At 37.3% G+C, this 25,121-nt stretch overlaps 1 protein-coding gene across 22 annotated transcripts in view; it reads left to right on the forward strand.

The window, feature by feature from the left end:
• Positions 1 to 25,121, forward strand: part of NRXN1 (neurexin 1) — a 1,122,745-nt gene that overhangs the window by 409,326 nt on the left and 688,298 nt on the right. For 12 of the 22 annotated variants that reach the window (XM_060309978.1, XM_060309980.1, XM_060309991.1 and 9 more), the window contains 2 exons: positions 21,831 to 22,132; positions 24,223 to 24,267. In XM_060309978.1, coding sequence (XP_060165961.1) covers positions 21,831 to 22,132; positions 24,223 to 24,267 — 347 coding nt within the window. The remainder of the gene's footprint in view (positions 1 to 21,830; positions 22,133 to 24,222; positions 24,268 to 25,121) is intronic. The other 10 variants (XM_060309985.1, XM_030857715.2, XM_060309998.1 and 7 more) reach the window with 2 other exon arrangements.

Here is a 25,121-nt window from a genome sequence, read left to right on the forward strand (position 1 = left end):
TATTATAAGCTAAACACAAAGCCATTTCTATTTTGTTTTTCCATGCATTTCTTTGAATATTTATAAGGTTGCATAATTTTTCATAGATTTTATTGATCATAAATTTTCAATTTTGTGGATTGTTTATTCATGTTCTTTACCTATGTTTCTGTTGGAGGGCTAAAGATTTTTTTCTGAACTGGTTTTAACAATCTTAAAAATGTTATACTTCACACGTGTATTCTGAACACCTAGAACAAGACGTGAGGCTCTCAAAACTGGCTAATAAATGAAATATATTTTTCCCCTGGATTACTATCTACAAGTTTCAACTTTTTTTCTTCTTCAGGACAATCTCCAGAGAATGACCTAAGCAAACATGTCTAAAACTGAGAAGTGTTTGGTAAATATGACTTGTTTAGCAAGTAATTGTTCGAGAAGACTTCCCATTGCATAGATATTCTATAGAGAAATATTAAAACAAGGTGCCCAGATTGAATAATGTTCTCTCAAAGAAGGTAATGCTTGAACTTGAATTGGTCTTTTACATCCTCATTAGAAATTTTCGTTTGATAAAAATATTCTAGGGGCTTCCCTGGTGGCGCAGTGGTTGAGAGTCCGCCTGCCAATACAGGGGACACGGTTTCGTGCCCCGGTCCAGGAAGATCCCACATGCCGCGGAGCGGCTGGGCCCGCGAGCCATGGCCGCTGAGCCTGCGCGTCAGGAGCCTGTGCTCTGCAACGGGAGAGGACACAACAGTGAGAGGCCCGTGTACCACACACACACACACACACACACACAAATTCTATATTCACATCTATATTCTTTCTACCTTCCTACCTCCCTCCTGCCCTCTTCCTCCTCTTCTCCTCAAGAATCATATGCAATTGAATAAAAAATTGTATAATAAAGGGTATAAAATATAGAAGAGGTCAGAGGAGGGATGGCTCATATAAGGAAGGATTCTTGCGGTAGGACCTGAGGTGAGTCTAGAAATATGTGGCTAGTAGAACAGGTCAGAGAGAAAAAAGAAAAGTATAAAGTCAGAAACAATTATGGCATGTGATGAATCATAAGAAAACGGAATTTTTCATAGTTGAATAATTGAACCTAGATTGTGTCACTAGTGTGAAAATAGATGGATGAGGTTTGGCTTCCTTTTGTCCTCCCCTAGAAAGATCTCAGATCTGCGGCCAAAGAGCTGATTCTCCTCAGTTTGATCTCTCACATCACAGTGTGCTTATGAAATTTGGAAAGCCATCTAAGGAATTTCAAACATTCTGAATACAAAATGCCTTTTTTCACCAGCCAGGAGTCACCCTCATCACTAAACAAACTGGCCAATTTTAGAGTATTTCCTGCTTTGACTTGTTACTGATGCAGCATCTGGCAGGAACATGGTGCTGCTAGTTGCAGGAAAGTTCAGGAAAGTTCCAAGGACTCCAGCTGGCTAACTTCAGTGTGAGAAGAAAGTCTGCCATCAAAATAGCTGCCCTCCACCTGTTTTGTCCTGATTCTTTTCTAGTGCATCTTCACTCTTAACAGTTTCTAGAATTTGACAAGATCTTCTGGCCTCAGAACTGTCTAGATACCTCTGTAGACACCTAGAATGTTCCTTTCCATTTCTACCTGCTTTAACTCTTACTCTTTCATCAGCTTCCAGCAACTGAAGTGTTCCTTTTAAGGGAATCCCTTCCTAAGTGCCAGTTGAGTATCTGCCTTCAAGGCACATTTTGGTTTTCCTTCCTTGGTGGTACTTTGAACAAATATAATTGAATGACTTGTTTAATGTGTGATAAGGACCTGTTTCCCCTCCTTAGATAGACATGTAAATAAAAATCATTCCTGATCTCACATTCAAGCAGTAGCTTTCTTTAGCTCTATAATCAAATTTGATTTTTAATCTTAAGCCCAGTAAAGCTTAAAAGGATCATAGATAATAATGACAGAAAGTTCCATTTACATTTTTTTTTTTTTTTTTGCGGTACACGGGCCTCTCACTGTTGTGGCCTCTCCCGTTGTGGAGCACAGGCTCCGGACGCGCAGGCCCAGCAGCCATGGCTCACGGGCCCAGCTGCTCCGCGGCATGTGGGATCTTCCCGGACCGGGGCACGAACCCGTGTCCCCTGCATCGGCAGGCGGACTCTCAACCACTGCGCCACCAGGGAAGCCCCCATTTATATTTTAAAATAGCTTATTTGGTTAGTTTTTAGTTCTTGTGCTCATGTGCAAATTGCAAATAAAGTAATTATAGGTAATTCAGTCAACACAAGGTTATTGAGTGCCTCCTAGGTTCTGGGCACTGTCCCAATCCCTGAGATCCGGTGGTAGACAACCATCATGACAACGGCAGCAAAGTCTCCTGTTCTCGTGGAGCTCACAGTTTAATGGGACATGTGGAAATAAATAAATAAATAAATAATTCATAACTGAGGTAGTGATAAATGCTGTACAGAAAGAAAAATAAAGTCCAGTAAAGAAAAAGATGCAGGTGCTATTAATTCCAGAGGAAGTGCCTTGTTATTTTTTTTTTTTAATATTTTGAAATTTTATTAGTTTCCATTCAGTAAATTAGAAGGGAACTTTTTAGGAAAATTTAAAAACACATCAAATTCATAAAATATATTGTTTCAAAGTTATAAAATTAATACATGTTCTTTGTAAAATGTCACACAGCAGGTAGGGTAAAAATTGAAGGTGCCCCCTCATAATTCTGGTATTTATTTTTTCTTAGAAATGAAAATTAGAGACACTTTTCTATGTAGCTTATAGAAAAACACGGCTTTCTGGGATGTGGCTGAATGTTTATTTTGGGTCACATTTGGAATATACCTGTATTTGACATGTTATTTTCAATATCAAAATCAAGAAGTTTATGTAGCTATGCTTTTATAAAGAAAAATTTATATTTAGCAAACCTGTAGATGCTCTCCGGCATCCTGAATTGGATTAAATTGCAACACTTTCATTTTCTGAGTTAATGTGTTAAGTGCTGGACCTCAGTAGTGAAATTGTAAGAGGAAGGTGACTATTTGCACTTTCAATGTAATTTTATGTCTCTCCGGGTTGTCATTGGTGAGTAATAATGAAAGAATTATTTTCCTTCAACCTGGAGGATAGACTGAATGAAGAATCGGACTTAGAGTAAAGAATGTCCTCCAGTGAGCTGGTAGAAGAGAATTTTATTCCATCCCATAAGTTTATGAGACTAAAATTGATGTCCATCTGTCAGGATGGTTTAGTCCCTCCTTTCTGACTGTAGGGCCATGGGGATTAGCCATGCGGGGGCTGCTCGTCTGTTTCCAGTTAAACCATTGTTGTTGCTGTCATTATCACTTTTGATAGTCTCTTATGGAATTTATAGGAGTTATTCCTTTCCATAAGGTAGAATTTTAAAATAGTATGGCTTGCTAGCTGTAAACATACATATATAAATCTAGTGAAAAAAATCCTTTTTTTATATCTGAAAGAGTAATATAAAGAATAAATATCTTTCTTACCAGTTCAGTTACTTAGCAAAATCAGGATAGAAGGCTAAAGAGGCAAGGCAAAAATATTGATGGGATTTTCTCTCAAATCATTGTGTACATCAAATTAAAGTAGATGTTTAAATCATTAGGGTTTTTACCTGCATGAAGATTTTAGGAATATTAAAAGCTTATCCAAATGTTGCAAAATACTGGCCTTGTGTAAGACTTACATAAAAAAATAATAAGTCTTTCCTGAAGGATACAGAATAGGGCCCAAATAAGCGGAAAAACAAACCGTGTGTTCCTGGATCAGATGATTTAAGCTTTAAATTAAATGATAGATTTAGGGCAATTTAACTCATAATCTCAATTTGGGGAGAGGGGTTGGGGAATTGACAAATTGGTTCTGAAGTTAATGTGCAAACATAAACAGCTAAATTTTTTTTGAGAAAGATAATAATTTAGGTAGGTTACCAACTTAATATTAAAAGGTACTGTGGGGCTTCCCTGGTGGCGCAGTGGTTGAGAGTCCGCCTGCCGATGCAGGGGACACGGGTTCGTGCCCCGGTCCGGGAAGATCCCACATGCCACGGAGCGGCTGGGCCCGTGAGCCATGGCCACTGAGCCTGTGCGTCCGGAGCCTGTGCTCCGCAACGGGAGAGGCCACAACAGTGAGAGGCCCACATACTGCAAAAAAAAAAAAAGGTACTGTGAAATGACTATAAGTAAAGCAGTTTTGTTCTGGCATAGAAACAGACAAACAGGTATAAAGAAAAATAGTGTCTAGAAATAGATCAGGTATTTATGGAGTTTAGTGTATGACAATGCGTTTTTAAAAACTGTGAGGAAAGAATGTAGTATTTAATAGACAGTGTTGAAAGAACTGATTATACATGTGGGAAATAAAGTAAAATTAGGTTCCACCCATGTATCATTCATATAAAAAAACCATAAAGGGATTGCATGTTACAGAAATACTAGAAGAAAAGAGAGGAAAGTATCTATATAATTTTGGGCATAGGATATGTTTTCTTAATCAAGAAATAAAAGCAGCTTGCCATGAAGTAAAACGCTGATGGAAATGATTTTATAAGATTAAAGAGCAAACAGAGAAAACTTGTGTACCAGGAAAACTGAATGACATTTGTAGCCAGACACTATGCTAATAATTTTATAAGCATCAATTCATTAACCTCTGGGTAAATATAACTATTACCCACATTTTAAATAGGAGAAATTAGAAAATTATAATGTTAAACAACTTGCCCCCAATCACAAAGCTAATAAGTGATGGAGTGGTAGTTTGGGCTCTTAACCACATCACTGGGAACAAAGTCAAAAGAAAATGTATTTAGGCATTGTATTCATTTGCATTTAAATTTATTCTACCAGAAAAGTTGGCATTCACACAGGATATTTAAAGAATATCTTGGACTATTATTTCTCCTATGTTCAATACAGTAGTTTTAAAGAATCTAAAGTCTCTTCATAATATCCTTTAATCATGTTTAATGCAACTTACTAGTTATATCTTACAATTAAATATAATATAACTTGGCTTTACTTCTTTGAATCATTAAACCAATATCCTCCTTGGCAGATAGCGCAAAGTAAACCCTTCTTACATGAAGTCTTTTTCCTCACAAATGCTTGTCTGTTTGATAGGAAATAAGAATAAAAATATCTAGTGATGGACTATCCATCTGTCTCCTCCCTCCTCCCCAACCAAACCTGAATAGCTTTCCAAAGCTCTCCTTATTTTTGCATTGAAATCATTACCTTGATTTTAGATAGACTGCATTTTTCAAAACTTTAATATTCATGACAAAAGTGTGAAGTGCAACTCTTGTCCCTAAGTCTGTGCCAATCACTAATTCACATTTCATTCTCAGCTGCATATTCCTGATAAAAATGTCAGGAATATTTCTTTCCTTTATCAAAGCCTTTTATAATTCAGGCTTAACCAAACTCTCTCACATCATTTGCCTTTCTTCTTCTTCATGCCATCTTAGTTCTAGTCAAATTTCATTAATTGTTTGACTTCTCACCTCAAAATGGTCACTCATTTCATCCCCTCACCTGTTGTGCTGTTCCCCAAATTCCCTAAATTTCAAATGTGTCATCCTTCAAGATGTCATCCAAGTTTTACCTTCTTTAAGAAATGTATCTCAACACTTTGGAAATAATCTCTTCTTTTAAATTTTCCTGACCTCTTATATGCCTTGTGTGCTCTTTGCATTTTGAACATCTTATAAGATAGATATCTGTCTAATTCAATATTGTTTCCCTCAAAGTAATTAATATAGTGCCTCACACATAGTAGGTCTTTAATATGTTTCTTTAATCAATGAATTAATTCCTTGGGGCTTCCATGATTTATTTTGCAAGTACATTCTAAAATGCTGCTTAAGACTTAAGGCTTTGAAATGCGTCAATTAAAAAAATCTCTTCCCCCTGGAAACTTTACTTAGTCCTTTATATGTACATATGGATCTTGATTCATGGAAACATCTCTTTGGGATTGCATACATATACATGCATATATATGTATAAAGAGGGAATGTGGTTTTTAGAGAGCAGAAGAGACAGCATTAAGAAGGGGACAGACAGATGCAGGAACTCAGCGGCTGTCAGGAAGGTCTCTGCAGGCAACACCTGCAGCAGCATCCAAAAATGCTTTGAAGGCTTTGGAGTGGTTATTCTGCTGAATAACTGAATATCCACAGAGCCAAGGTCCGTGACCTTGAGCACAGCAGATCTTTTCTGCTGAATATGATCTTATTCCAAGTGAAGTCAAATTATTCTTCCCAGTCGCCAAGAAAACCTCAAAGCTTTCAAATCGCTTTGCCCTAAGAGATGCCACAAATCTGCCAGGGCAGCCCACAGGACACAGGGACCACAGAATGCACTTGAATTATTTGGAAGCATAAAACTTTCCATTTTGTACAGAATTCTGATGCATCTAGGTTGTATGCCAAGTATAAAAAGGACTTTGACCTGAAGTAGGAAAGGCCGAAGGGCTGCCTCTCTGCCTTCCTTGAATCTGAGCTAGAAGAATAAAGGATTTGTTTTAGTGGAAAAAATCGCAAGGCCTGCCAGGGCCACGGACATTCCATCTTGACCCATCTGCCCACTCTTCCATCTTCTCTTTTCAGCATTCAGAGAGTGTGCTTTTTAATTAGTCAAACAAGCAACAGCAAATGAGGGAAGTGGGGAAGAAACTCTTTGTCTTCAAATTGAAATACATGTAAAGAAAACACAAGCAGAAATTTATTAAAAGGCTTTTGTGGGCTTCCCTGGTGGCGCGGTGGTTGAGAGTCCGCCTGCCGATGCAGGGGACACGGGTTTGTGCCCCGGTCCGGGAAGATCCCACATGCCGCGGAGCGGCTGGGCCCATGAGCCATGGCTGCTAAGCCTGCGCATCTGGAGCCTGTGCTCCGCAACGGGAGAGGCCACAACAGTGAGAGGCCCGTGTACCAAAAAAAAAAAAAAAAAAAATCCCGAGACATTGTTTATTATGGCACAGCAGCAAGGGAAGTAAAATAGAGTTTTTTGTGCATTTGTTTATTAGAAGAAGGAAGAGGAGCTTAGGCACTTAAAATTTCAGCCTGTGGTATACAGAGGTATCAACCTGTTAAAGAAAGACAGGCCTGTCAAGGAGAAATTGCTGATGGAGGGGTGTCAGCTCTTCTATTTCAGGACTAGCTCTTGTGTTGCGTCTTTCTTTATTTTAATCCCAGTTCTTTCTTCCATGACTTTCTCCTTAGAGTAGAACATCCTTGTTTTTAACGTCCACGATGGGATATTTACCTTTCATAAGCTTTTCATCAGCTTCAGGTTTTATTCTGACCAGCAAATAAAGAGCACTGTTCAAGACAGAATGTTTGCCTTCTTTGAATGTTTGCATTGAATTTTTCCAGAAATACTTAAACCTTATATATTTTGTATAATGAGAGTTTTGGAGATTGGCTAAAATTTTTAATTAAAAAATACTGAAAACAATTGAATTCAGCTCATTGGGGGTTTCTTTGTGCTTGGGCAAATGTGATTGCCTGAATTGGCATCAAGATACAACTCTAGCTTGCTTCTTAGATGATTTTCCTTCAGGAAGGAAATGTATAAAGGCATCTGAATGGGTTGAAGATTTATGCATGTGGTTTTACGTAAAGATTGGCCCTTATAAAGAAAACTGTGACTTAAAATCAGATGCTTTCAAAGGTCAGTCTAATAACGTACATCAAAGGGGAGAGAGGAAATGCACTTTGTTCCCATTTTATGAGATAAAATATGATGACTACTTATTAATTAATCAAACAATATGCAAATGTAAAGCAATACTATACACAGGCAGGTCATGTCTGAAGTGTAAATTATAGCTTAAAGAGCTGCAACATTTTGTCACATTATTATAACTAAATTGGTACATTTATAGAGGCACAATTGTTACACGTTAAACGTGTAGGTCATATCTTTCTAAACCCTTGATTCTCTACCGCGGCACGTGGCACATTTGAACCACCTGGGAAACTTCTGAAAGTGTCAATGTCAATACCCGGGGCAGGGACTGAGGCATTAATATTTTCCAAGGCTCTTTAGGTGATTTCATTGTGATGCCAAGTTGAGAACTACTATGAATATTAAATATAATATCAGATCACCTCAGCCTGATATACCTAATTATCCAGTAATTAGCTTCTTGTCAACATAGTTAAATATATTCAATTTATGTTTATTTTTTATTATAAAGTGATACAGATTTTTTCCTACATTATTGGTAATATTATCAATTTAAAATAAAATGCATTGTCTGTTTTTAAGTAGGAATATTTGAATATTTAAGTCAAAGACTTTCATTATAATACTATAAATCAAAGTAAACTGCAAAATTAAAATTTTGATGTTGAGAAGCTTAACATAATTAGTGCACATATGGTAAGGTAGTCAAGATGATTGCTTCACTTTGAGATAATAGCTGAGAAAAATAATAGTAATATTAACTGGTGATATGAAAGCTATAAAGCTATAATTTTGCATATTTCATCTAGGAGTTATGAAAGCTAGGTATCTGGGAAAGAGATTAAATTAGGATTGAACATCTTGGTGGAAAAGCTAGACTGTCCTATATTCTTCAAAATGAATATTTTCTTCCCTCTGAAACTGTGAAGGTGTCCATTCAAACCTATCTAAAATAGCATTAGAAATGCAGCAGACTGTAGTAGAAAGAGCATAGCATTCCGTCAGAGATCCAAATTCTAGTCTGAGGTATTCACAAGCTAAGTGTTTTTTGCCAAGTCTCTTAAATTTCCCGGGCCTTAGTTTTCTTATCTGTAAAACGAAAAGACTGAATTAAATCAGTGTTTTTCAGATTTGAGTGGTGAACCGTTATTTTTATGAAGTTAATTTAGAACAATTCCTATTTCTATAAAAAAATAGAAGAGTGCATTGCAAGTACAAAGTCTATATACAGTATGTGAATCCTGGGTAACTGGGAAGAAATTTTCAAAAGACCTTGAATTAGAAGATCTCTTTAACGGTTTTATGAATTGTTCATGAGAAAGGCATGTAGTGTGGGGAATGGAGGGGGAGGCAACTTATTTCAAGTATGGGATATAAAATATATCACGTGTTTTTGCCATATAGTGTCAAGGCCAATGATCTTTAGAAAGAACAGACTTGTTTCAATAGGGTGTTTGGTTTACTCACAACAGGTAGAAAAGGAAAAAAAACATTTATAGCTTGTGAATGTGGAAATACGTCTTATCCTTGAGATCAGAGAATTCTCAGTGTGAGAAGTGAACAGATGTATTGTGAATTACAGTTACTGATCAAGAAATGGTATTATTCAGTCTGGCCAGAATGTTTCTCACCAATCAAATTACTTCCAAACTAGAAAGTGGGAATGTGCTCTGATTTTTGATTGCTTTGTTTATATTTCATCTATTTTATTGTATATTTTGTGCTGTTTGTTGGGAAGTGGGTTCTTTTCATGGAGAGTAAGGGAAGGGGGAAGGCCCAGTATTTTACAAGAAACATTGAATTTCAAGCTTAACTGGTTGCTGGAAATAACTGGGAAGTAAAAAATAATAAAGTATCAGGAGCACTACTCCAGTCTTAAGAAAGTAGGACTTAAGGGAATGGGTGCTAGAAATATGCTTTTATTTCTTCTTTTTTTAATGAGGTGGAGTTGATGTACAATATTATATGTTTCAGGCGTACAACATGGTGATAAACAATTTTTAAAGGTTATATTGCATTTGTAGTTATTATAGAAAATTGGCTATATTCCCTGTGTTGTACAATATTTTTTAAAGGTTTCTTTCCCAGGCGATTCTGATGACCGGCCCTGTTTGGGATCAACTGGTCTAGAGACTCAGCTTCTCATCTCAGCTTCACCTGTGCCTAGCTATAGACGCCAGAGAAAATCTCATAACCTTTAAAGGTCTCCTTTTTCCAGTTCTAAAATTTACATTTATGTGATTCACTGAGATTTCTGATAAAGTTTCACAGTTAAAAGAAAGTTAACCACAAATCAGACAATGTCCATTTTTTAAAAAAAATTGGAGCTTGAGACATAAGTTTATATTTAGTTGTTCTAAAAAGGAAATTGTAATAATTTCTACATGCTGGGAAGGGTTCTCTTTTAATATTAGATCCCAATACCGACTTGTAGACAGTGTCAAGTGTTAATCAATGAGTAGGCTGTCCTCTTCTGTGATTCCCCCGTATGCTCCTGTTTTATAATCCTGCCGGTTTCCCCTACTCCAATCATAAAAGTCTGAACTGGGACTAAATATTTCTGACCAACACAAACTGAGCTAATCAAATTCATCCCCTCTGGGGAATTCAGGACTTGAATGAAATTACTTTGAGTCTGGGGTTCGCTGTTGTTGAGTTATACGAGTGAGAGCGATACAACCCTATAGGAGACCAAAACTATGAGGAACTTAGATCTTCCCCACGTTCCATCCTTTCCAATACTTGATGGTTCAGTGATTCCTTCTATTCTGTAAACTACTTCCAAACTCTTTCTGATAAATTCTGTGTTTGCCTTAGGCTGGAGCTCTGCTGGTGTTGGGAAGGGAATAAAATCCTAAGGAATCTATTGTACAGAATAACTAACTTCTCTCCTATGTATCTAGAAACGTGTTTGTTTTGTACCATCCTTGGGAGGCTTGAGAAAATAGTATTCAAAGCAGATGAGAAACCTGGTTTGAAAAATGCTGAGCTAGACAATGTTGATTTATGATGGTTTCAATACAGCTATGACAGATGGGATGTGGGGAGGTTATGGAAGAATCAGTATGTAATTAATAATAATGATAATAATTCCATAATCATTATATTACTGATCCTTATTTTTAAAAAATATGAAGGTGTGGCATGACAGCATGACTATAGCCATTGTACTGAAGTAAGCTCAGACTCAGCTACATTTACTTGCCCGTGGTCATGTAGCACCAACCATTAAGTGGGGGAACTGAACTCAGGGTTCCTAATTCCAAACCAAGGGTTCTATCCATAGGAAAACACTAGTCATTATTGATTTATCCTTTCATACATTAATTAGAGAAATATACATGCTCCCAAATTAATTCCTATAAACATATAGTAGGTAATACCAGCTTTCTCTTCAAATGTTTTATTATACTAAGAATTTCATTTATATGGAAAAGTACCTTAAATTTGGGAGAAAAAAAAATTCATTACATTCTTTTAACACCCCAGCATATATTGGACCAAAAAGTCTGTTGAAGGTGTTCTTTTCCGGACTAAGGAAGAAAAGTGATCAGAATAGAAAGTTTATTTCTGATAGAGTGTGAACAGAACACCTTCCATGTTGCTTTGTTTTTCTTCAATTTGAAGTCCTTACAGTATAAGAGGTAAAGTAGATCTAGAAGCTCAGGGAGACAGAGGTTGCTACGGAAAGTTCCTTGTAAAAGCAGCAGCCATCAGAAACCTTTGAAGACACTTTAGCATGTTGTGTGATTTTGACAGCAGGAAAGCAGTAGACTTTGGCACAGAGTTGAGCCTCAGTAAATGTTTATTGAGTGAATCAATGAAACAGTGGCTCAATGAATCAAGAATGTTATAGGGCCATAAAATTTTAGAATTGAAAGAAACACTGGAGGTCACTTAGTCCAGCTATGTCACTTTGCCAGGGAAGAAAATATGGCCCAGTGAGGCTAGCTGGAGTGGCCAAGGGCAGAGAGCTGAAAAGTGGCTGAGTGGAAACCAGCACTCAACTCTCCTGATCCTTAGTGCGATGCTTTTTTCCCTTAGAGAATGAAAAATAAAAACAACACGAAAACCTCATGAAATCGTTTTGCAAGTCATCAAGGTATAAACCTCTTCAAAAGGGTAAACCATCAATACAGAGACATATTTTTCCCTCCTTTATGCTATTTGTAATACCTCCATCTCTTTCTTACTCCATGAACCTGAATTAACCAAAAATTTCCTAGAATTAGGGTGCTGGGCGTAATGATATTCTGGTTATTAAATCATTAGGTAAAAAGCTGATTTTTTAAAACTGCTGGACAGTCCTTTAAAATATGGTAGGTAGTTTAATAATAACAATAGTAATAACCAACAGTTGATTGCCCACCATATGCCAGGCATTTCTTTATGTTCACAGCAACATGCTGAGGATACATTTTCTCACAGAATTGTTAACTAAAGGCCCCGACACAGAATTTAAGTAACCTCCACTATAAAGAAAATCTCTAGAAACGGGCCGGTTATCTTCCTCAGCACTTACTAGGAGACAGCAAAACTGATCTTTTGACCCCTCCTGATTCCTCCCTACCTCCCACCTTCCTTATCTACCTAAGCACTGGAGATGGGTGAGTGGGGCAGAAGAGTCAGTAGGCCGTAGACCCCATGAAAATGTATTGTCCAAGGAGAAGTGTGCTTCCTTTACCCAAGGTTATCGGGACAACAGACTACTATAGAAGCGTGTGCAGTGCCTGTGTATGCCTGCAAAAGAGGAATGTCTGCATTCTGCATTCCTTACACACGACAGTGTCTGCATCAAATTTGCTGACCTGCCTCGTGCCTTTCTGAGGAGAGAAGGGGACCGGTACAGTGGACGGAGACCAAGGAGTATAACCTATACTCTCAACGTCTGGTATAGCCAGGAGGCCTAAGATTCTATGGGCCATGCAGACACTCCACTTTAGTCTGGGGCTTGAGCCATCTGGCCAGTATCACTCACAAGAAGGCCACTTGCTGGGCTGCTGGGCCAGGGGATCACAGTAGCCAGATGCAGTGTGCTGGAACCAGAGGATGAAGCAGGTTGAGCCAGATGAATCTCTCTATCTCCACCAGCCCACCCCTTAAATTATGTTTGGAAAATGCAGTGGGGAGGCCCTACAGAGCACTTAGGAATCTACCATTTGGAAGGCATCAGAGGTCAGTGAGGGTGAACCAAAGAAGCAGGTACAACCAACAGAAAGAGACTATAAGCAGGGCCACTGTCCTGTTCTCTTCCTGTCATTGACTCCCGATAAAATGGAAGGGCCAGGTGTATATGACTCTATAGCCCTCATTCCTATGGTCTATAACTTTATAACTGTTAGTCTCATTGCTAGCACTTTCATGCATATCCAGAATCCAAACTCCACACAGAAACCAGACTTAACTTTTAAAAATGTAAATCAGAACTTGTCACTCTCCAGCTTCAGTACTCCAATGGCTTCCCATTGTACATGGAATAAGAGACACAGACGTAGAGAATGGACTTGAGGACACAGGGAGAGGGAATGGAAAGCTGGAACGAAGTGAGAGAGTGGCATGGACTTATATGTACATGGAATAAAATAGAAAAGTTTGACCAAGATGATGCCTGAATGAATTATTAATCTCCCTCTCAATTCCAGTTTGAGGACTGCTAGGTGCTTTACATGTGTGACTTCTGGATTCAGTATTCTTTGCCTTAAGTTCAAAGACATGCCATGGGTTTCCAGCATCCCTTCTCTTCCCCTAGTGCAAAGCGTGGTACTCTAAAATCCAAGTGTTCTTAGTTTATACTGATCTTAGTATAAATGAGGATTGTTTATAAATACAGGATATCTATAAATCTGCTATAAATATCATTGTCTTCCTATAATTATATATATAATAGTATATTTGCTATATATACATACATATAATTTATTTATTAGGTAAACATTAATTGACCCCAAAGGAATCATAAGTTCATATAGAGATTCTTTGCAAAGCCTAAATTCACCAAGCTATGTTTTTACTTTGATTGTGTCACTGGTATCCTCCAGGTTAAAAGATGCTAGAGTCTAGTTGTCACAGATTCAGCTGTGGGAGTTGAGCTGGAGGCAGGCCCAGAAATTGCGATATTGCACACCTGGTGAATGTTTGTTTATGACTTTCCCTGTGTGTCATATCATCTGTGCAGAACTGAATGGTCATCAGCCCAGTTAGCCATGGACTGGCCTGTTTGGTTCCCAGCACCTGCAGTTATTGAAACAAATGCAAATCAGTTGCACAGTAGGATTGGAAAATGGCCAGAGTGTTGGGCTATGTCCTATTTTTCTTTTTTAATATGTTCAAGTTTAAGCTGCATTTAGTTTTTGGTAATGAATTAGAGGCTCATTTCATGGCAATACATAGGAAATAAGGAAGAACATGAGGTTGGAATAAAGAGGGCAAGAGTTATAGATATTTTGATTCTACTCCAGTTTTTTATGTGACCACAGTTTTAACTGTTGAGGCCTCACTCTCTTCATCTAATAAATTAGAGCATTGTGCCAAATAATATCTAAGTCTTCTTTACCTTTCATATTTAATGACCTCACGTATGTTGTCGTTAAGAGTGTGCCTATTTTGGGGGTTATCTGATGGATTTTTGGCACCTTATTTCTGGACTGGTTGCCTTGAGGTGTATCTAAAGTGAAATAAAACCTTGAAGAATGAATATTTTATGAAGCTTGATTTCTTGCTGCAAACAATAGAAGTTAGCCTCTGAATTTCTGTAGGTTGAATCGCATTTGGGAATTTTGGAATCATTTACAGCATTGCATCAGGTAGAAAATCCAAGGAAAGAGTGAACTACTCTCCCTTTAAAATAATGCTGTTTTTCCTTATAGTGATCAATTGATTGTTTTAATTTCTAAATTACAGAGGGTTTTGGCAAATAAAACTATGCTGTTTTCTGTTACACTGAGGGACTGAGAATTTAACCTGATGTGATTTTCAATAGGCAGACTTTCTTTTCCTGTTTTTCTAAACTTGCTTTACCTTTATAGTCAGAGAAAGCCAGGCATGTTATTTAATTTAATAATGTAAACTTCTAGTGTGTACTTTTGTTTAGTCAAGGACATTTTCGGCACAATATTCTTGTGTATTTGACTTCTAGAGCAGTAAAACAAATGAAACAAGTCTCTTACTCAAACGTTGGTTTTCGTTCACTTGTTTTTTTCACATGTTGATTTCAGTTTCTGGTTTGTGTTGAACACAATCTTAGAATATATTTTAAGATGTAGTAAAACCTTATAAACCTGTGTGATTTGGGATTGTGTATATGAAATGCAAGATAATCAAGAACAATAATGTAGGTCAGGTTCGTGGCTTAGGAAAATGGCCTGACATTCTTCATGTAAGTGAGAATAGTGGGACTCCTCTCTGCCCATAGACATCATTGTCCTTAGGAACTAGGGCCATTCCCTTGCAGATCCTTCACTTAGTAAAGAAGTTCAGTGAAGCTGAAAATTGTGGAAACATAGGGTCAAATTAATGAGACTTTACCCCAAGCATAGGCAATGGGAAGGGGCATTATCCTGAGAATCAATTTCTGTGTGAACTTGGGGAGCCATTTAACCTTTCTTTGTGTAATATTCCTCTCTCTAAAGTAGAAGTCAGTAATTCTTGCTGTTGAAAAGGATCTGTTTTTTCATTCTTCCATCCAAAGATTGAAAACCTTCTGCCATATGCAATTATGTTTTTCAGTTATGTTTTTCAGTTATGTTTAAGTTCTTTATTTGATGAGTAATTTGTTTTCTGTCAAATTGAATGTTCCACCTATGGCTACCTCTCTTAGAAAGTCTTCATTATATTGAGAATATGTTTTCCCATACCTTTCATGCTTTGATTCTACTTACACCCCTGTTTCCATACAAAATGGAATTACTCTTCTAGGGGACATCCTTCCTGATGTTTCAAGATACTGTCATGTATCCCTTAAATTTTTTCTTTAGAGGGTTTTTAACACTACCTTATATAATCTAGAAGTCTTTTATCATCTTAGCATATATCCAAACGTACTCCAGCTTGTCTAAATAGGAGTGTGATAACAGGCATGAGCTGCCTAGCACTAAAGCACAAGACCCTCCCATCCCTCCTCTAAGAACTTTCATGAATGTAACCCGTGCATACCTGGGCTGTTTTGAATGTCTCTATCGCACTGTTGATTCATGTTCTAAATCCTCTAACGATTTGGCTTTGTTTGTTTTATCTGATGTGTCTGGGAAATCTTGTTTCCTATATACTCTTACTTGTTCAGTTGAGTAGTTTTAGACCTGAGAATAGAACTCAGGTTTATTCCCATTAAATTTAACTTTGTCAGAATCAGCTTATCTAGTCAGCATAACAAGAATTTGTACAATTTGGATTTTTTCATTGAAATTTCCTTCAGAAAATTAGATGAGCAAGAACTGTGTATTTTCATCTAAATTATTAGAGGGCTGAAAATTGAATAGGACTAATTCCAATGGCACTCTGTTAGATCTCTTCCTCCAATTGTATTGCATAGGAAAGCAAATTAATATAGAATATTAGAAAAATGCTCCAAGCTTTTGAGCAGTTTATTTTTTAATTGTTTCTCTAATTCTATCATAGCATTTCTATGATTAATAACAGAGACTCCCTTTATCTTGACAATGATCCATTAATCAGCACATTTGGATATGGTCCTTCAAACAATTATAATTATATCCATTGCAGCTTATAAACTTTTTCTAAATCCTATGAGGTCGCTCTGGAGAGCAAATGGTATTAAGGGATATAAATATGCATTGAAAAGTTTTTAAATGCTACATAACTGGTATTATTATTGTTGCTATTATTTTCATTTTTACTAATAAAAGTAACATTAATGGGAGTAATGTCTTGCTCATATCACCCTATGAATCAGGAAGAAAAGACTTTATCAGGTGAACTTGTTTTGTTCTCAATCATATAGATTATTTAAACTAGTATTTAAATTATTTTTTGAAATATAGTGTAAATACTAAGAAGTGCACGTATCATAAGTGTACAGCTATATGAATTTTTGCACTCTGATCACACCCATAACCAACACCAGATCCAGAACAGAACATTGCTAGCACCCAAAAAGTCCTCCTAACTAGTCCCTGCTTCCTATCTACCAAAGGTAGCCATTACCTTGACTTACAACAGTAGAGATTAATTTTTGCTTGTTTAAAAAAATTTTATATAACTGGAATCATAAGTATGTTCTCTTTTATGTGTGGAATTCTTTTTACTCAGTGTTATTATTCTGAGATTTATCCATATTTTTGCACGTAGTTGTAGATTATATATTCTCATTGTTGTCTAATATTTCACTGTGTAACTATACCCCAATTTATTTATCTATTCTACTATTGATTGGCATTTCAGTGCTGTTCAGTTTGAGGTTATTATACAGAGTGCTGCTGTAAACATTCTCGTATGTTATTCTGATGATCTTTGTGTCCATTTTGTTGGATGTATCCTTACAAGTGGGGGTTACTGGGTCATAACGTAGGCAGGTGTTTAGCTTTAAAAGATATTGCTAATTTCAAAAAGCAGTTCTCACCAGCAATACATGAGAGTTCTAGTTGCTCCACATCCTCACTAAACACACTTTGTGCATTTTGTCTTTTTCATTTTATTCATTGTAGTGGAATGTATTGATATTTTATTGTGGTTTAGTTTGCATTTCTCTGAATACTAATAAGAACATCTTTCCATATGGATATCTTTTTATCATGGATAAAAGTGTCTGTTCCTGTTGGTTTGGCTAGTTTTTTTTGTTTTGTTTTTTTTCCTGATTGATTTGTATAAGTTCTTTATGTATCCTGGATATAAGAATTTGTTGATATACATGTTGCTGTGAATCTAATTTCTTTTTGATGTTTATTGTTTTAGAACATTCTAGAAATGCACAAGATATTTGAGACTTACATTTTAAAATGGACATAGACCCATTCTTTAGGTGTTCAACAGGAAAGCATAAATAACTCTTCACTATGCTGCTTGGTATTTGCATATGACACAGCAGAAAACAATGACAAAGACTGTATGGTAACAAATAATTGGAGGAATTGTAGTCCTCTTGAAGAAAGTAGAATGACTTATGTATTCTCACATAGTACACATATTCTTTCTTGAAAAAGAACATAGCAAAAAGATTTTCCCTGCTTAGATTCATGTCTCATTTATGGCCTTTTGAGGTAATGATATATTATACAGCGTGATTTTTTCCAAAACTATGTGGTTGCATTTAATGCAAATTTAAATCATCTAAATTTGATGTTAAACAATATAAAAGGAGTGATACATTTCCATTTTTAAGTAATAGGAATATGATGGTGTGAAATGCCATCAATTCTCATATAACTTCACAGCTTTCCATCTAGTGAACTGCAAACTCTATTTACTATTTTTTTTCCTTTGGCTCTGCCACATTATCTGGCAAATAAATCCTTTGTCAAGATTTATTTTGAATAAATCATATTTGGAATGATGTGAAATCACTTAGATAAAATGCTACAGCCTTTTAACTAGACCAAACCTCTTCAAGCCCCCAAACTCTGTTATTTAGTATTTAAGGGTAGTCAGAGGCTGAATTCTAATCCTGCTTCTGTGGTTGGTGCACTTTCTGAATTTGACAGTCATTTCAACTCCATGGGCATCATTTTCTTAACAATGTAAAGAATGGGCTAGAAGAGGGTCTCTAAAACTCCCTTTGGCTCAGAGACCTGTTCTGAGTTCCTGTTTCTTGGGGATGAAAAGTTTGCAAATATCCTCTTCAGATAAGTGAATCTCAGTATATCTGATGTATGTATACAGATATGAACCAGAATTCACTTGACTCCCTATCATCAAGTGATCAGAACAGTGAGAAGAGAGAAATGAATTGAAGGGAATTGGAAATTGTATTTTTATTGACTACGGTAACAGTTTTCTAAAGACTGACACCTTTATAATATGTGACGTTCCCATGGGCTAGCATAAGGCCAAATAGTGCTTATTGCCGTCGGTCGATCTTCAGCTCATCGGCACTCTCATTAGCATTGGATAAGAATTACTATTTTTCCATAGCTTTTACAAAGCCTGGAGTTTTTCTATCTTTTCATATCATTTTTTGTCAATTTCATGGCTATGAAATAGTTTCTGAATATAATTTGATTTTTGCCTTTCCCTGAAGACTCATAGAATTGAGCATCTTTTTATTTATTCATACAGCATATACCTGTTTTTCTGTGAAATTACTATACATTTATTTTGCCCATTTTCCCATTGTTCATCTTGTTTTTCAAACCGAGTTATCAGAATGCTTTGCGAATCCTGTATTGTAGTCCTTTGTAGATTAATATGGTATGAAAATATTTTCTACCAACCTAATTTAGATTCTTACTGTCTTTATGGTATTATTGATGAACCAGGTGTTCTTAATTTTAATGCAGTTGAATTTATCAATATTTTATTAGTGATTTTTGTGGCTATTTAATAAATCCTTCCATACTTCAGTATTGTAATTTCTTGTCTTACAAAAGTTTTACAGACTTACCTTACTAATTTATATCCTTAGTCCATGGAGAATTCATTTTTTGTAAACAAAATGATGTAAAGGTCCAATTTCACTTTATTCATGTAGATAACCAGTTGTCCCAGCACCATTTATTGACTAATCTGTACTTTGCTCACTTATTTGCAATGCCTGACTTGATATAAATCATTTTCATATATGCTTAAGAATATTTTTAGTTTGATTATTATCTTTATTCTCCCCCTTTTGTCTATCCTAATGCATTATCTTTATTATCATAATTTTCTAATAATTGTTCATCTTTACAGGAAAGTTCCTTAATCTTCTTTCTCTGGTGTATCTTGGCTATTTTGGGCTCTTTGTTTTTCTCATAGAACTTGTAGAATCAGCTTTTCGTATTCATTTAAAAAAAATCATTGAGATTTTTACTGGAATTTCATTGAATCTATAGATCTGTTTGTATGTTTAAAATATTGATTTTCCCTAGTACGTATAACCCTACGATCTTTCTGAAATATCTTCAACCCAACAGTTTTTTTTTAAGATAATTTTGGTCTTTCAGTGTATACAATTATATTTGCTAATATGATGTGGTTTTTTTCACTTATACTCTTGATAATGCTTATGTGTTTCTCTTGTCGTCCTACATTATCTAGGACTTTAAGCACAGTATGTTGATAGTGGGCATCTGTGTTCTGTTTCTGATCTTAAAGAGAGTGTTCTAGATTTCACAGTGAAGTATGACATATGCTATTTGTTTTAGATCATTTATCACATTTATTACATTAGGCAGGCAAGGAGGAAGACATCTACCATTTCTAGTGCCCACCAACTTTGCCAGATGCCTGTACAGCATTATCTCATTATATCCTGAAAGACTGGTATCACTAACCATTTTTAGAAACTGAGATTTTAAAAGATGCATGATTGCCCCCAGTGCAGTTAACAATTGGCCAGCTAGGATCTAAATTCATAGTTTAGCCTGCTTCTTTTTTTTTTCCTAGTATATCAGAAATATTTACTTGTGCTGGCTCCCAATATCAAGGCACTTGCCATATTGAACTGACCAGGGAAACAAACACCTAAACTGTAGACATTCAGAGACAAGGATTAGGTCAGTCTTGGTCACTCTATTATCCCTAAAGACTAGCACTGGGCTTAACACTTGGGGGGATTTCAGCCAATATTTTGAGTGTTTGAATGGAAGGGACCCTCTAGTATGGATTGGGCTGTGCTTGGTGACTCTGCCTCAGAATGTGGTGGGTTGAGCCTGACCACTAGTCTTCACTAATAGTTTGCTAGTAGACAGTGACTCTCCCTCAAGGATTCACTCTCTTGTGAAAGTTCTTAGGTGCTCACGATTTTACTCAGTGCCATGCCTTGTTTACCTGTAGCTGCTTATGGTACTTTCTGTATCCAGAGAGTCAGGTCATTGGGCCTTGATGAGCTGAGACCTTGATTTGAGCTCTGATGCAAAGACATGAGTTATTAGATTATTGAATGACAATATTCCTGAGGTAAAATCCTATTGCCAGGATAAGAGTGAGACCCCTGTTAGTATATGAACCCTCCAGTGGGCATAGTAGAGATGCTGTATTACCAGGGCAGCAGGTTAAGTTTCTCTAGTATCACTTAAAATTCTATGTTTATAGTTTATCGGAAGCTGAGTCCAAACCATACTGTCTCATTTTTCTTGGTACAATGCCATCATTGCCTAGAAAGTTGAGGGAGCTTTTGGCTTCTACTCTTTTTTTGGTTAAACTCGTTTAATCAGTGGGAAAAGACTGCTCTTTCCAAATAGCCACATTTTTGATTGATCTAACATTTTGTGGGATCTACGTTGTTGCTCCTAAACGTAGTAAAGACTGAGATATATAGACGATGTTGAGACTTCATTTACATGCTGTTCCCCTGAGGATGTCCTGGATTTCCAGTCTCATAAAAGCCAGCCCTACCATCTGTCTGGTGAGATCAGGGAATGAACCAACGATCCAGCTAATGCCATTAAGCCTTCTATCACTGCCGCCTCCACCCAGGGAGAAAAAATGCACTTGCTCTATAGGAAATCTATTTACTTCCAGACCAAATTCTATTATTTTTCCTTTGCTTTCCCCTCATCAGATAATCTGTTATGGTTTCTCAGTGGTGGAAATATTTGGCTCTTCACTGAGAAGATCTTTGAATATAAATGCCTCACTGAAAATTAAAATAACGCCTCAGTTGGATGGAGAGAATGTTGTAAACACATTGGAATCCATTGTTGCCAGCAGAGTAGAACCATCCAATATGTATTTATGGTACCTGACTCGTGCCCTCAAGATATCACAGAGCTACTTTCTCTGATCAGAGCTCTTGCAGTGATACTTAAAAATGCATTGGATTTTCACGAATGTCAGCTTTAGCTATTGCAGTTGATGGCCCAAGAGCTGAGGTTTATTAAAAATATACTGCCACCTACAGTACTATTGACCTCTCTTTGACAGGGCTCTTGTCGTGAATGTTAACTAGACAAAGAGTTCATTTGGGGGCTGATTAGTTATTGTTTCTGTGAAGATTTGCTAATTTACATAGTATGTTTCTTTACTTACGCATGTGTGTATCTGTTTTCCTCTAGGAAAAGAAGAATACATTGCCACTTTCAAGGGATCTGAATACTTCTGCTACGACTTGTCTCAAAACCCCATTCAAAGCAGCAGCGATGAAATAACTCTGTCCTTTAAAACCCTTCAGAGGAATGGACTGATGCTTCACACTGGGAAATCAGCTGATTATGTCAATCTCGCCCTGAAAAATGGAGCTGTCTCTCTGGTCATTAATTTGGGATCAGGGGCCTTTGAAGCACTAGTGGAGCCCGTGAATGGAAAGTTTAATGATAATGCCTGGCATGATGTGAAAGTCACCAGGAATCTGCGTCAGGTAACAGCGCAGTGGATAAGAGAGTAACTGGCTTTGTTTCTCGCTACAGCTGTGTGTGTGGTACTTGAAAACCCTAACAACATGATACAGGGCTCCTCAGAGTGGCTTACAAATTAGCTCTTTCTTCTTCTGAGATGAATCTTCCTGCCATACTTGAGCAGGGGCATATCTAGAAAGTTCCAGGGGCCTAAAGGCTATTTTGACACAGCGACATATGACAGTTTCCCAGAGGGCTGCAAGGTTATCCCTGCGACCTGCCCTTCCTGTGATGTGTGTGATTCTGTTGTGTTTTTAGTTTTTTGTTTATTTGATTTTAAATTATAGTTTTCATGGTGATCATTTGGAAGCATGCACATTGGGGTCATTAAATCACAGTTCCTTTTTTGTCGTTAAAAAAAAAAATCCAACAACAGTGTGTTTGTGATTTGGGAATGTATCAGTCCCTACTCCCTCCCCACCCCAAACTCTGAAATGAGGACAAGAAGAGTCCCTGAGGGGGAAAAATGACTTTGGGGATTTCCACATCTCCTGAAGAGTCTGTTTATGAAGGCATTTTTACTTTTAGCACAGACACTTATGTTAAATCCCAAATGTCTCTGGAGAGGCCAGTTCGTCTTCTAGATGCCCATTTCTATTTGATTGTATTTAAAAAAAATTCTTCCAAGTGTCTACATTTTAGGAAAATATCAATTTTTCAGTAAATCTATGGGTCCCCATATACTGTATGCTTTTAACTGAGACATATTATTACAGTATATATATATATATATACAGATGAAAGTGAATAGATTGTCCTTTTATGCTGAACATGATAAGTTTTGATTATTATTTGAAATTTTATCATATTACAACGTACCATTCTGTTAAGTGTTGACAGTGACTAATTTTTCTGCAGTACCTGCTGATCTCAAACTAATATCCTTAACATACTTGTTGTTTCTCTGAACAGTTGCAGAATGACCGGATTGTCTCTGGTTTTCCTCTACTAAAACAGCCCTCTCTTTCTGAGCTGTTAACTGTCTAACCTTTTCTTTCCCACTTCTGAAAGGCTTAACTATCCAAGCTAGAGAAACAAACAGGAATTTTAGGAGTGCAGATTTAGTCTAGCTGGGGCAGAAAAGTAAAAATGAAGGATTTCTTGAGACCCTCCAAGACCTTTCAGAGGCCTTAGTGTCATGGGAGGGGCCCTGCATGCTTCACACCTGCCTTGGGGGATAGTCGCCCACCATCGGGGTAGCTGTAGACCACGGATTTCCTATAAGTGTGTCTCTTTGGTTTTCCCTTTTTATTTTTCTCTCAGATTCGCACCAAGAGGCCGAAGGCTCATTTGAGAGAAGCACAGAAGGAAGGGTGGGGCTTGAGGAGCCTACTTTCTAGATTTGCCTTTGCTCAGGTTACAAACCAAACTATGAATTGGTAGCTCAAAGGAAACTGCAGTTATACAGCCGGGGTGCATGTGTGGCAGGACAGATTAAAAACAAATCCATTCTACTCATTCTTTGTGTCAGGATCTTTGCTTTGTTTCATTGCAGTAAACTGTGACCCTAAAGTCCATCAATATGACCGAAGGAAGTTTTGGAGTTGAGCAGAAGTCCCTGTATGCTGTAAAATTGAGTAGTAGGGCAATGCCAACCGATTCCTATGAATTTGCTGGGACTGGGGTGGGCCAGGGTTGGGGAGGGATCACTTATGGGCGAAAGGCGTCAGTGGTCAGCTGATGAGCTTTAGGCCTTTGAATCCCTTTTAGACTTTTTCAATGTCTGTCAGATGTACTCAGGGAGACAAAGGAACATTGCCATATGTCTGTTTCTGTCTCATAGCAAGTTGCGAACAATACTGGCAGGAAAAATATTACCTCTGTGGGAGGCCTATTTGTTAGTCTGCTTTTTTCTTGTAAAATTTTTTTGCCCTTTTTCTATGTTACTAACATGCTTAATAACTAACATGTCATTCATGGAATGTTTCATTCTACTAACCGTTACCTGAATCAAAAAATGTACTAACATGGTAGAGACCATCATATTTTTTAAGTAACGATCGTTATTCTGTTCACAGTTTTTAATTTCCTTTCTCCCCCCTTCTCCACAAAGCACTCAGGCATTGGACACGCTATGGTAAACAAACTACATTGTTCGGTAGATATCATTCTAATTGTTTCTTATTTTGGGTTTGCCGTGTGTTTTCTTTCTTTCTTTTAACTGTAGACATCATTAACAAAAGAGGAACTGCGGTTGGTACTCTTCTGCTTACTTTGACCTCCTTCTTTTCATCTGTTGTTGACCTTCTTATTTTTTACCTGTTCCTGTCAACTTCTGTTTTCCAACTCACCTGTAGGGGCATCGTTAACGTTTCGAACGTTTTGCATCCAGCTGTGGTTAACACGGGATAAGACAAAATGGTGGCTGGCCCGAGTGACCGCAAGCTCAGCCAGTCTCGAACCATTCATGACGCATGGCATGCACCCTTGATTTGGGAATGCTGGAGATGCCACACCCACTCATCTTTCCGTCATCACAGAGCAGTTGTGTTTTCCTTTGGTTCTCCCCGTTTTCTTTCCTTTCCTTTCTGAACGGTACTGTCCCTCCTGCATGTGCACATCGGCGTGTGCTGCTTCCACTGGTTGTTTTGTTTCCCCTCGCCTTTGGCATGGACGTAGGCACTTGCATGCTGGACAGCTGCTGCTCAATAGTGCAAACAGTGACGTTGCTGGAAAGAGCTTGCGCCTTTTCTGTTAACAAGGTGCACGTTGTGATTAGTTAATAACAGACGACTAAACTTTGCTAATATGTACTACCAGCAAAACTAACCTAGGAAGCATTTTACTAACACCATTTTTGTGTCTGCTAAATAACTTTTGAGTTGCCGTAGGGATGATGCTGACACTTGTTCAATAATCAGTTAACTCTCTAACTAGTTTAGATCTCTTAGGGCTAGTTGCATAGAATCGGAGAATAAACCTCTAACAGACATGAAAATGGGTTCCGCCATA

This window comes from Globicephala melas, chromosome 12, assembly GCF_963455315.2.
Source record: "Globicephala melas chromosome 12, mGloMel1.2, whole genome shotgun sequence".
Classification (NCBI taxonomy): domain Eukaryota; kingdom Metazoa; phylum Chordata; class Mammalia; order Artiodactyla; family Delphinidae; genus Globicephala; species Globicephala melas.